The sequence below is a fragment of the Euprymna scolopes genome, chromosome 28 (genome assembly GCF_053919585.1).
Source record: "Euprymna scolopes isolate OS-2025 chromosome 28, ASM5391958v1, whole genome shotgun sequence".
NCBI lineage: Eukaryota > Metazoa > Mollusca > Cephalopoda > Sepiida > Sepiolidae > Euprymna > Euprymna scolopes.
In genome coordinates this window covers 67,965,652-67,978,918 of record NC_136509.1, presented here as the reverse complement: position 1 = coordinate 67,978,918, position 13,267 = coordinate 67,965,652, and the positions used below count along the sequence as shown (strand labels likewise).

Here is a 13,267-nt window from a genome sequence, read left to right as displayed (position 1 = left end):
AATTTTTCACAGTGGATTCAGCTAGACGGGTGTTTTTCGTGAAAGATTGGCGAGGGGGACCATATTTTTTGTTTTTACTTGGGCGTCAACGCTTATCAAGGCTAAGAGAGTTAGAAGACAACACCGTGGTGACCAGTAATGCTGGGACTTGGGTAGGGTTTAATTATATAAGAGGACGACTCAACAAGAACTTATTTACATTAAACTTGAAAACGACCGTGTTATAGTCAGCTGGGAAGTAGTCCAACGGTGTTATGTTCTATGAAAGAAACTCTGATCATGGAATTTTCGTTTAGTTTTAAACACATACAAAAAGTGAGGGAAATTGTTGCCGATTGTTATAGTTAGATGAATATTTGTCACAAAAGTTTTACAGAGGGAGAGCGTAGATTGAAACTCAGTCGAGCACCTGCTATAAAAGTAACGATAGCGCATATATAGACTCACAACGTCTCTTCTGTGAGAAAAAGAAAGTAGGGAGAGGAAAATGTCCTCGGCCATTAGATTCTGAAGATGGTTTTGCACTCTGTCAAGACAGGAAAGGGCATTCTTAAGAGTTCCTCCCTAGATGTGGCAACAGTACCCCATATGAGAACATATTTGGTTCTTGTACAGGTAGGTTCAATTCGTGTTGATTAATCTGCAGAAAAGAATCTGATATCAACTGTAAATATTCGTCATCTTGGTAGGATGATGGATTACACACATTGAATTATGAAGCAAGTGTTGCGGAATCACTAATCACTCCCCTTCTGAATCGATACCGCTTGATTCTAGTGACAAGGAGAAGTCCAGGACGAATGGAAACAATGCTTAAATAAGTGGAGAACACATACAGCACCTGGAATTCCGAAATGGTCAACCATTTTGGAATTGACCACAATTGACGATTTGGTGATTTAACGGAAACCGATGTCCCAACGTGATTATACCGTATGTGATATCAAATATACACAAGAAACGGAATACAGGATGGTAGCATAGTATTTTCAGTGGATGAAATAAAAGTTTTAGTTTTAAATTCCTGGAAGGTTATAGCAATCGACATAAGTATTGATCAACATTCTTTATCGTAAGTATCAAACAATGTGTGTGATAGCACATTGCTATTTCTACATAGAAGATGACACTACCCCTGTGACAGAATCACGGGTAAAACAAGCCTAGGCATAATAACAAAACTATGGAAAAAATGACACCAAAGAAATGTAAAAACTGTGGGACTCATGAGAATGATTTTAGCGTTTTTATTGGTAGTGGATAATTTGACAACCAACGTAGATCTGATCGGCATCCTGTGAACGTTAGCTCTTCTTATTCCAAGTAGAAGAATGGAAAAAAACAAAATAAGCAAAAACAAATATTACATATGATTGAAACAAGTCAAAGACCACGCATAGGAAGAAATGGTTCACAAAGGAAATAATAATGGAGTGATATTATACCCCCCCCCACACACACACGCGCGCAAAAAAGAGACATTTTACACACCTGGAATATCATCCTAAAATTATGGTATATTTTTCCAAACATTAGGTTGTGACTGTGACAAAAACTGAATGAAAATAAACCATACTTATGCTGATAACAGAGGAAGAAATGTTAACGAAAACTAAACGAAACTAAATCAAATAAAAACATCTTACTTGAATTGATATTTGGATTTGACTTTGAAATTTCGAGTTACAATTTATGCGTCAGAACATGGAGGATTATATGTCTCCCGTTGCATTTTACCATGTAAAATAATAACAAACAATATAATTAAGATGCAATTATATAATAAATAAGTAATAGATGAATGGTTTACCTTTGTTTTCGAAATTGCCGAATATTGTAAAGATTGATTAGAGGCAAATTATATTCGATAAATATAATTCTGTTCATCTTATAATCTGGTAATCGAGAACGATCAAAGGCAGACATTAGTTAAATGTAAAAATAACATTTGTATCATCAAATCAAATCGCGTAAAAAAAACTCGAAGACGTGACGATAGATAGTACGAATGAAACTCCAGAATAGTTAACTTACAATTAAATGATTGAAAGATGAAATAATAATAAAGATGTTATACAAGTATGTGTTGTACTAAATGTCTTCCCAGTTTACGTGGATTCCAGTGGTTGTACACCTGAGTATGGGAATGAAAACTCATGACTTTTCTTTTATCAGAGTCTAGCATAGATACACGGCATTTCCCAGGTCGACATGAAGTTCAGTTTGTATACACCTACTATACTAAGGATATTAGGCACTTTCATCGATACCTCCACAACAATTTCAAAAATAAAAGAACGGATAAAAATACGAAATGTAATTCCCCCCCCCCAAAAAAAAAAGGAATGCGTGACAACATCTCCACCAGATATTTTAGTAGAAGGGATATAAAGAGAAGAAACAATTCTTCGAATATTGAGCAATATTGTTGCTCGGTTGCCCCCCCCCCCAATAAATGGATCAAAACAACTTTTCTTTCAATCAAAATAGCAGGGAGTGTCCGTACGACCGAAAAAAAAAAAAAAAAAAACAGTGACACGAAAATGAATCCCCTTCCAAACACTGGTCAACTTGATCACCATAGAATAATTCTTTTTTTCTAATTTTCACATATTATGCATCCGGGCATTGCTCTTTCAGATGGTACTGGTTCGACCCAGTCGGATTCGACTGACAATATATTTTAGCAGACATACGAATAAAAATGTAGAAAAGACATTTCGATTCATGAAAAAGTAGATGAGAAACTTCCCAAAATATTACAACACACACACACACACACACACACACACACACACACACACACACACACACACACACACATATATATATATATATATATATATATATATATATATATATATATATATTCCTCCTTTCTTGGTGTATATATTCTCATATTCTAAAGTTTATAATCAGTAAGCTATCACTAAGAACCTTACTAGTCCAAGGGCAAAGTAAAATATTGTGCAAGTAACAGAAATGTGTTGGTTTGAGTTTTTCTTTATATATATATAAAGGGAGAGAGAGAGAGAGAGAGAGAGAGAGAGAGAGAGAGAGAGAGAGAGAGAGAAAGGGAAAGAGAGAAATATAGAAAAAGATAGCGACGTGTATGTCATGTATTTTTGAAAGCCAGGTGCTGTCTAGATACTCCTGGGAGTGACTGGTGATACCATGTCCAATCATTGTCGAGGGGAAAACATCTGTAAATGATCACAAACGATATTTACGTCAACCCAACGCCCTCGTCCAACCAACTAACCGCATTTTTGTCGATGCACCACAAACATATCGAGGAAGGTAAGATGGCAGCGGGGGTGGGCAAGAAACTTGTTAAGCAGTCTGCACTCTCACTATCTATAGGCCTCCACAAAGACAAGAAGAAAAAAAACGGATTTTTCGTTTTATTCCCAAACTGCCCAATCGGTTCCTCGCTAATTGTCCACTGTTTTCCTCGAAGACGTGACGTTAAGAAGAAGAGAGAAAGACAAGAAAAGTTTTCTTTTTTCTGTTTTTATTTTTCTTCTTGTTTTACAGTTCACCGATAAAGATCTCTGCCGTGAGACATTGACGATTCAATAGTGAAAGTGAAAGTTGCCAACACTAACAAACTGAACAGAAATGAGGATTTCTTTTATGTTTCTTGTTTTTATTTATTTTATTTTTTTTTACTTTTAGTTTTAATATTAGTAGATTCGTCAGTTCGTGCCTGGAAAACTCAAGGATGAAAATTACGAGAAAACTAAGGAGGAGGGTAGTATGATGAGAACCCCTAAGTGAAGGGAAGTGCTAACACAAAAAGATGAGAAAAGAAAGATTTGAAATCAAGAAAAACAGAGAACAGAGAGATCGAAATAAAACATTCATTTGCCAATGTATATTCTATTTCCATGCTTAATTATATATATATATATATATATATATATATATATATATATATATATATGTATATATACATATATGTATGTATGTATATATATATATAATTAAACATGGAAATAGAATATGTATATATATATATATATATATATTCTAAACTAAGCTATCTTAAAGGTTTGTAAAGTTTGACTTTATTGATCAAAACTTTTATTAGATATAATATAGTCTCTCTTTCTCTATATCTCTCTCTCTCACTCTCATACACACAGACGTATAAATATATATAAGATTATATTAAAGTGTATACATGTACACATATATATGCGTATGTCTAAGCTCATATAAATGTGTGTTCATGCGTGTAATGTGTTTTTCTTATTGAGCCTCATGTATATATATATATATGTGTGTGTGTGTGTGTGTGTATATATATATATATATATATATATATATATATATATATATATATATATATATATATATATATATATATATATATATATAAAGATGTGATACTGGACATATTTACATATTTCCCTCTTTTTTTTTTTTTTTACTTCATTCGCTCTAATTAGGTTTCTTTCGTAATTCTTTGACCCAAATGCCAAAACAAGTTATTCCCTTTTGCCACCCAGCAAACACTCGCGGACATTGTTAATTAATAGTCCGATGAAAATGATTCCGACAGGGAAACATCCTTATAATGATTCGGATTCTTCCGCAGAATACAATGCTCCTTCTGCCCTCGCCTCACACGCTCCATTCTCTTTACATCCAGACAAGTATTCCCAGTCTTTGTCTTTTTGTCGTTCTTGATCGTCTGTTCCCGCCCACTTCATTTCGAAATTCTACGTTACTTGGCATTACGCTAACGGTAGCCATCTTGGAAGTTAACCTTAATAATCCAACAATCGCTATAAAAGCTCCCACGTGAACAAATAATTGTTTACTTTTATTTACTGCTTTATTTCAATAAGAAAAAAAGGCACCGTCTGTGCCAGGTAAGAAGGTCGTTATAATCATATCACTCGCTATTTCTATCTACGTATTCTTTAAATAACTTTTTTTAAATTGAAATTCGTAAGTTTAGAAAGCCGGTAATAAAAACAGTTATTTGTTTCAAATAAATTATTTCAAAGTAAAGTACCTGTGATCGTCATATAAGAAGATCGAGAAGACTTTACTTTTCTCATGACATCATGCGGCGAGAAAAGAAAGAAAAGACAAACTTATTCTATTTCTGATGGTGTCGTTGATTTTAGACAAATAAATGATTTAGTTGATTTTAGACAAATAAATGGATTTAGTTGATTTTAAAACAAATAAATGATTTAGTTGATTTTAGACAAATAAATGATTCAGTTGATTTTAAAATAAATAAATGATTTAGTTGAGTTTAGACAAATAAATAATTTAATGATTTTAAAACAAATAAATGATTTAGTTGATTTTAGACAAATAAATGATTCAGTTGATTTTAGACAAATAAATGGTTTACGTAATTTTAGACAAATAAATGATTTAGCTAATTTTAAAACAAATAAATGATTTAGTTGATTTTAGACAAATACATGATTCAGTTGATTTTAAAACAAATACATTATTTAGTTGATTTTAGACAAATAAATGATTTAGTTGATTTTAAAACAAATAAATGATATAGTTGATTTTAGACAAATAAATGATTTAGTTGATTTTAGACAAATAAATGATTTAGTTGATTTTAGACAAATAAATGATTTAGTTGATTTTAAAACAAATAAATGATTTAGTTGATTTTAAAACAAATAAATGATTTAGTTGATTTTAAAACAAATAAATGATTTAGTTGATTTTAGACAAATGAATGATTTAGTTCATTTTAAAACAAATAAATGATTTAGTTGATTTTCTAAAAACACATTTGCATCGCAATTAAAAAATATATAAAAAGTTTAAAAAAAACATTCGTATCGCAATTAAAAATATATAAAAAAGTTAAAAAAACAAAACATTTGTATCGCAATTAAAAATATTTAAAAAGTTTGAAAAAATATTTGTAGCGGAATTAAAAAATAAATAAATAAATGATTTAGTTGATTTTAGAACAAATAAATGATTTAGTTGATTTTAGACAAATAAATGATTTAGTTGATGTTAAAACAAATAGATAATTTAGTTGATTTTAAACAAATAAATGATTTAGTTGATTTTAGACAAATAAATGATTTAGTTGATTTTAAAACAAATAAATGATTTAGTTGATTTTAGACAAATAAATGATTTAGTTGATTTTAAAACAAATAAATGTTTATTTTTTTATTTACATTGTTGTGTTGGATACGTGATGGGAAACGTCGAAAAATATTGGATGTAATGCAATACTAAAGATCGCCGATTGCTGAGCAATGATGCCACCTACATTCCGATCGAAAGTTGGAGTAATGGAAAATAACGTAAAAACGGAAAAAATGGGACGTCCTATATTTTAACCTGGATTGAAATTGCTTCAGTGATCAATACAATAGCACAATCGAATGCTGATTTATAAGAATGTCACTATAAGAGCAACGGAAAGAGAGAGAGAGAGAGAGTGAGAGAGAGAGAGAGAGACAGACAGACAGACAGAAAGGCAGACAGAGACAGACAGAGACAGACAGAGAGAGTTGAAACAGTAGAACAGTGAAGACATTTCTGCACCGTCCGCAACCTTCCATGCTGACCACTTCGTCACTTTATTGCTGTCCGTCGATTTTGTAAATAAAGTTAAGTTTGTTTTTGTTATTCGCTGTCTGTTGTAATACTGAACTAACAGCACATATATGATTTTGTGCGCATTTGACAAAAGTGGAACTAGAAAATTATATAGACGTTTGAAAGACACTAGACAACTGTTATCCGATTATATAACAGTACTGGCTTTTAAAACATATGTATTTCAATTCAAATGTAATAGCGTTTACATTGAGTAAAAAAACTAATTTGAAAAAAAAGATTTGTATCGCAATTAAAAATATGTAAAAAAAAGTTTGAAAAAAACAAACATTTGTATCGCAATTAAAAAATATATAAAAATTTTGAAAAAAAACATTTGTATCGCAATTAAAATATATAAAAAGTCGGAAAAAACGTTTGTATCGCAATTAAAAAATATATAAAAAGTTTGAAAAAAAAAACACATTTGTATCGCAATTAAAAATATATTAACAAAGTTTGAAATAAAAACACATTTGCATCGCAATTAAAAAATATATAAAAAGTTTGAAAAAAACATTCGTATCGCAATTAAAAATATATAAAAAAGTTAAAAAAACAAAACATTTGTATCGCAATTAAAAATATTTAAAAAGTTTGAAAAAATATTTGTAGCGGAATTAAAGAATATATAAAACGTTTGAAAAAAAAAAGATTTGTATCGCAATTAAAAAATATATAAAAATTTGAAAAAAACATTTGCGTCGCAATTAAAAAATATATACAAAGTTCGAAAACAAAATTTGTAACGCAATTAAATATATATATAAAAAGTTAGGAAAGAACATATGTATCGCAATTAAAAAATATATAAAAATTTTGAAAAAAAAACCATTTGTATCGCAATTAAAAATATATATAAAAAAATTGAGAAAAAAAACCATTTGTATCGCAATAAAAAATATTTAAAACATTTGTATCGCAATTAAAAGATATATAAAATGTCGGAAAAAACGTTTGTACCGCAATTAAAAAATATATAAAAAGTTTAAAAAAAAAACATTTTTGATAGCAATTAAAAATATATAAAAAGTTTGAAAAAAAAGATTTGTAGCGGAATTTTAAAATATATAAAAAGTTTGAAAGAAAAACATTTGTATCTAAATTAAAAAATATATGAAAATTAAAAACAAAACTTTGTATCGCAATTAAAAAATAAATAAAAAGTTTGAAAAAAACCATTTGCATCGCAATTAAAAAATATATACAAAGTTTGAAAACAACATTTGTATCGCAATTAAAAAATATATATAAAGTTAGGAAAGAACATTTGTATCGCAATTAAAAAATATATAAAAAGTTTGAAAAAAAAAACATTTGTATGGCAAGTAAAAAATATATAAAAAGGTTGAAACAAACATTTGTGTCGCAATTAAAAAAATATATAAATAGTTTGAAAAGAAAGACATTTGTATCGCAATTAAAAAATATATAAAAAGTTTTTTAAAAAATTGTATGACACTTAAAAATATATAAAATTTTGAAAAAAATATTTGTAGCGCAATTAAAAAATATATAAAAAGTTTGAGAAACAACATTTTTGCATCGCAATTAAAAAACATATAAAATGTTTGAAAAATAAAACATCTGTGTCGCAATAAAAAATATATATAAAGTTAAAAAAAACATTTTAATCGCAATCAAAAATATATAAAAGTTTGAAAAAAAAATTTGCATCGCAATTAAGAAATATATAAAATGTGTCAAAAACATTTGTATCGCAATTAAAAAAACATATAAAAAGTTTGGAAAAAACATTTGTATCGCAAGTAAAAAATATATAAAAAGGTTGAAAAAACATTTGTATCGCAATTAAAAATGTATTAAATGTTTGAAAAAAACATTTTTGTATCGCAATTAAAAAATATATGAAATGTTTGAAAAATAACACATTTGTATCGCAATTAAAAATACATAAAAAGTTTGAAAAAAGGACATTTGTATCGCAATTAAAAATATATAAAACGTTTGAAAAAAAACATTTGTATTGCAATTAAAAAATATATAAAAAGTTTGAAAAAAAATGTATCGCACTTAATAAATATATTAAAATTTAAAAAAAAAACACATTTGTATCGCAATTAAAAAATATATAAAAAGTTTGAAAAAAAATTTTCATCGCAAGTAAAAAATATTTAAAAGTTTGAAAAAAAAACATTTGTGTTGCAATTAAAAAAATATATAAAAAGTTTGAAAAAACATTTCTATCGCAATTAAAAATATATAAAAAGTTTGAAAAAAACATTTGTATCACAATTAAAAAATATATAAAAATTTGAAAAAAATATTTGTATCGCAATTAAAAAATATATAAAAAGTTTGAAAATAACATGCACACGCAATTAAAATATATACAAAGTTTGAAAACAACATTTGTATCGCAATTAAATATATATATATAAACAGTTTGAATAAAAACAAAACATTTGTACCGCAATTAAAAAATATATAAAAAGTTTGAAAAATGACATTTGTATCGCAATTAAATAATATATAAAATGTCGGAAAACACGTTTGTACAACACTTAAAAAATATATAAAAAGTTTGAAAAAAGAATTTTTGATAGCAATTAATATGTAAAAAAATGTTTGAAAAAAAACATTTGTATCGCAATTAAAAAATATATAATAGGTTTGAAATAAACATTTGCATCGCAATTAAAAAAATATATACAAAGTTTGAAAACAACATTTGTATCGCAATTAAAAAAATATATAAAAAGTTAGGAAAGAACATATGTATCGCAATTAAAAATATATAAAAAGTTTGAAAAAAACATTTGTTCTGCAATTAAAAATATATATAAAAAGTTATAATAAAAAACATTTGTATCGCAATTAAAAATATATATAAAAAGTTATAATAAAAAAAACATTTGTATCGCAATTAAAAAATATATGAAAAGTTTGAAAAAAGACATTTTTATCACAATTAAAAATATGTAAAATGTCGGAAAAAAAACGATTGTACCGAAATTAAAAAATATATAAAAAGGTTTGAAAAAAAATTTGTAGCGGAATTTTAAAATATATAAAAAGTTTGAAAGAAAAACATTTGTATCGCAATTAAAATATATATGAAAATTTTGAAAAAAACATTTTTATCGCAATTAAAAATATGTAAAAAATTTGTAAAAAACATTTTAATCGCAATTAAAAAATATATAAAAAGTTTGAAAACAACATTTGTATCGCCATTAAAAATATATATATATATAAAGTTAGGAAAGAACATTTGTATCGCAATTAAAAAATATATAACAAGTTTGAAAAAAACATTTGTATCGCAAGTAAAAAATATATATAAAGTTGAAAAAAACATTTGTATCGCAATTAAAAGTATATATAAACATTTTGAAAAAAATTCATTTGTATCGCAATTAAAAAATATTTAAAAAGTTTGAAAGAGACATTTGTTTCGCACTGAGAAAATATATAAAATGTTTGAAAAATAATTGTATCGCAATTAAAAATATAAAAAAGTTTGAAAAAAAATTTTTTTCATCGCAATTAAAAATATTTAAAAAGTTTGAAAAAAAACATTTGTATTGCAATTAAAAAAATATATAAAATGTTTGAAAAAACATTTGTATCACAATTACAAAATATATAAAAAGGTTGAGAAAAACATTTGTATCGCAATTATAAAATACATAAAAAGTTTGAAAAAAAAACATTTGTATTGCAATTAAAAAATATATAAAAAGTTTGAAAAATAAATTTGTATCGCAATTAAAAATATATAAAAAGTTTGAAAAAAAAGACATTTGTATCGCAATTAAAAAATATATAAAAGGTTTAAAAGAAAAACACATTTGTATTGAAATTAAAAGATGTATAAAAATTTTGAAAAAACATGTGTGTCGCAATAAAAAAATATATAAAAAGTTTTAAAAAACACATTTGTATCGCAATTAAAAACTATATATTAAGTTAAAAAAGACATTTGTATCGCAATTAAAAACATATATAAAAAGTTTGAAAAAACAGTTGTATCGTAATTAAAAAATATATATAAAGTTTGAAAAAAAAATTTGTATCGCAATTAAAAAATATATAAAAGGTTTGAAATAAAAACATTTGTATCGCAATAAAAATACATGAAAAGTTTGAGAAAAAACATTTGTGTTGCAATTAAAAAATATATAAAAATTTGACAAAAAGACATTTGTATCGCAATAAAAAAATATATAAAAGTTTGAATAAAAGCACATTTGTATTGCAATAAAAATATATATAAAAAGTCTGAAAAGAACATTTGTATCGCAATTAAAAAATATATAAAAAGTTTTAAAAAGACATTTGTATCGCAATAAAAAATATATAAAAAGTTTGAAAAAAAAAACCACATTTGTCTCGCAATTAAAAAATATATAAAAAGTTTGAAAAAAAAACATTTGTATTGCAATTAAAATATATATAAAAAGTTTGAAAAAAAAACACAACTGTCTTTTTTTTTTCTGTGTATCAAAATGAGATATCTTTGTGATGACAATGTAACTGCGTTTTAAACATGGTTTTAACATCGTTTTTTTTTTTTATAAAACAAACACAGGGACAAAAAAACGGCCCCCAACTCTTATTAGGCTCCGTTTCTTAGTGTTTTGTTGAATGAAATGAAACTTTAGTCATAACTAGTTTATTATATTCAAAACATCACACCAAAACACTACGGTCTTTGGCATTTTTTCTCCGTTCTACAGCATATGTTCTAGATGACCTCCATTTAGCTTTTGTTTTTGTTTTTTTTTGGGGGGGGGGAGGCACCCTGTTTATTACTTGTATTTTTTGGATTATTCGAACAACTATTCGTATTTTGTTTTCATGAACGTTTAGATCTGTCTACCCCCCGGCCTTCTTCAGGTGTATCTTGTGGAACTTGAAAATGTTTCCGACGAATTAGGAAATCTACACGGAATTTCGGACAGTGTCGTTTATTTAATCCATGGAACAAGCATACTTTTGTTCTGTCAGCTATGATCGGATAGAAGTCTTAAGTAACTCTACTCTTAGTACCGCCTGAACTGAGGATTGAACCTTCAATCTCTAGAAGAGTTTCACTTAAAACTAAATTTTACCTAGTATTTTATCCGTTACGCCCTAGGTAGGGAATTAAGACGTATAATATACACCTGAAAACGGCCAGAATGTTGTGAAAATAACATTCAAGATGAACCAAATAAAAGTAACTAAATATTTGTCCCCCTTTTCTCTCTCTGTCTCTCTGTCTCTCTCTATCTCTATCTATCTATCTATCTATCTATCTATCTATCTATCTATCTATCTCTATCTCTTTCTCTCTGATTAACTCAGTAAAACATCAATCAATCTGAACTATAAAGAGTTAATAAATTAATCAGGTAAAAAATCCTTCTCACATTCTCGCGACTCGTCCACTTCTATCAAACATCGCTCTCAACAGGTTCTCCAGAAAGCATCCAGAGTCTCCTACAAATTGGTCGATGTAGGTGTGATTTCATTTGAAAATTAATAAACTGTAACAACATAATATATGTACTGAGACTAAAACCGCTTTCAGGACTACCAGCAACCACTGTAGAAAAGTAATAAAGAACGCAAAAGAGTTGTATGATCAGTCTGTCAAGTCCAAAGTACCTGAGCAGCGGCTTGGTACCCACCAGTTTTGGCAAATAGCAAACAGAATCCTGAACAGAAGCGTATGTTCTATCCCAACTATCATAAATAGACCTGAGGTAATCTCGTCAGCATCAGAAAAAGCCAAACTCTTTGCCAAGAACTTTGCAACTAATTCTACCCTTTGCGACCAAGGCCGCCAACCTCCAATATGTCCTTCTGTATCAGAAAACATGCTATGTGATATACAAATATCTGTTCGTGATGTTGCCAAGCTAATCAAAAACCTTGATTCCAGTAAAGCAACCGGCCCTGACGGTATTCCAATTATAGTACTCAAAAACTTCAACCAGAACTAGCGCCCATGCTTACAAAACTGTTTAAACGTTGTCTCAAGGAAAATTGCTTCCCATCACCCTGGAAAATCTCATCAGTATGCCCTGTATTTAAGAATTCAGGTGATCGCACATCTTCCTCTCAGTACAGGCCAATAAGTCTCCTGTGCGTCATGAGTAAGTTGCTGGAATCTGTGTTAAATAGAGAAGTAATCAACCATCTCAGCAAAAATAACCTTATTAATGACACACACTATGGTTTCCCTTCAGCTAGATCTACAGCAGATTTGTTTACAGTTATATCTTATAGGATTAGCGAATCTCTCGACGGAGACAACCTTTCTAGGGTAATTGCTCTTGACATATCAAAGGCCTTTAATAGAGTATTGCATAAAGGTTTACTTCACAAGATCTCCAGCTATACCGTATAGCTGGAAATGTCTTCTCAATTATTAGATCATTTCTCTCTGATAGGTCCAGAAGAGTAGTGGTTGATGGGCAGACATCAGAAGCTCACAGTATTAATGCTGGAGTCCATCAAGGGTCGATCCTGGACCCAACTCTCTTCCTGATCTACATTAATGATCTTCCAAATCACATACTTACATAATTCATAGACATTTATGCTGATGGCACTACTATCTATGGTAGCACATCTAAGACCGTAAACGACCAAGTTCTCTCTGATTCTCTCTCCTCTGATCTTGAGCAAGTGGTACAATGAG

The 13,267-nt window shown here is 28.2% G+C and overlaps 1 protein-coding gene across 1 annotated transcript in view; it reads left to right on the top strand.

Moving 5' to 3' along the window:
• The first annotated feature begins 513 nt into the window (after nt 1-513).
• LOC145249411 (uncharacterized) overlaps nt 514-13,267 on the top strand; it is a 46,708-nt gene continuing 33,954 nt past the window's right edge. The window contains exon 1 of the mRNA XM_080110964.1: nt 514-615. Coding sequence (XP_079967090.1) covers nt 514-615 — 102 coding nt within the window. The remainder of the gene's footprint in view (nt 616-13,267) is intronic.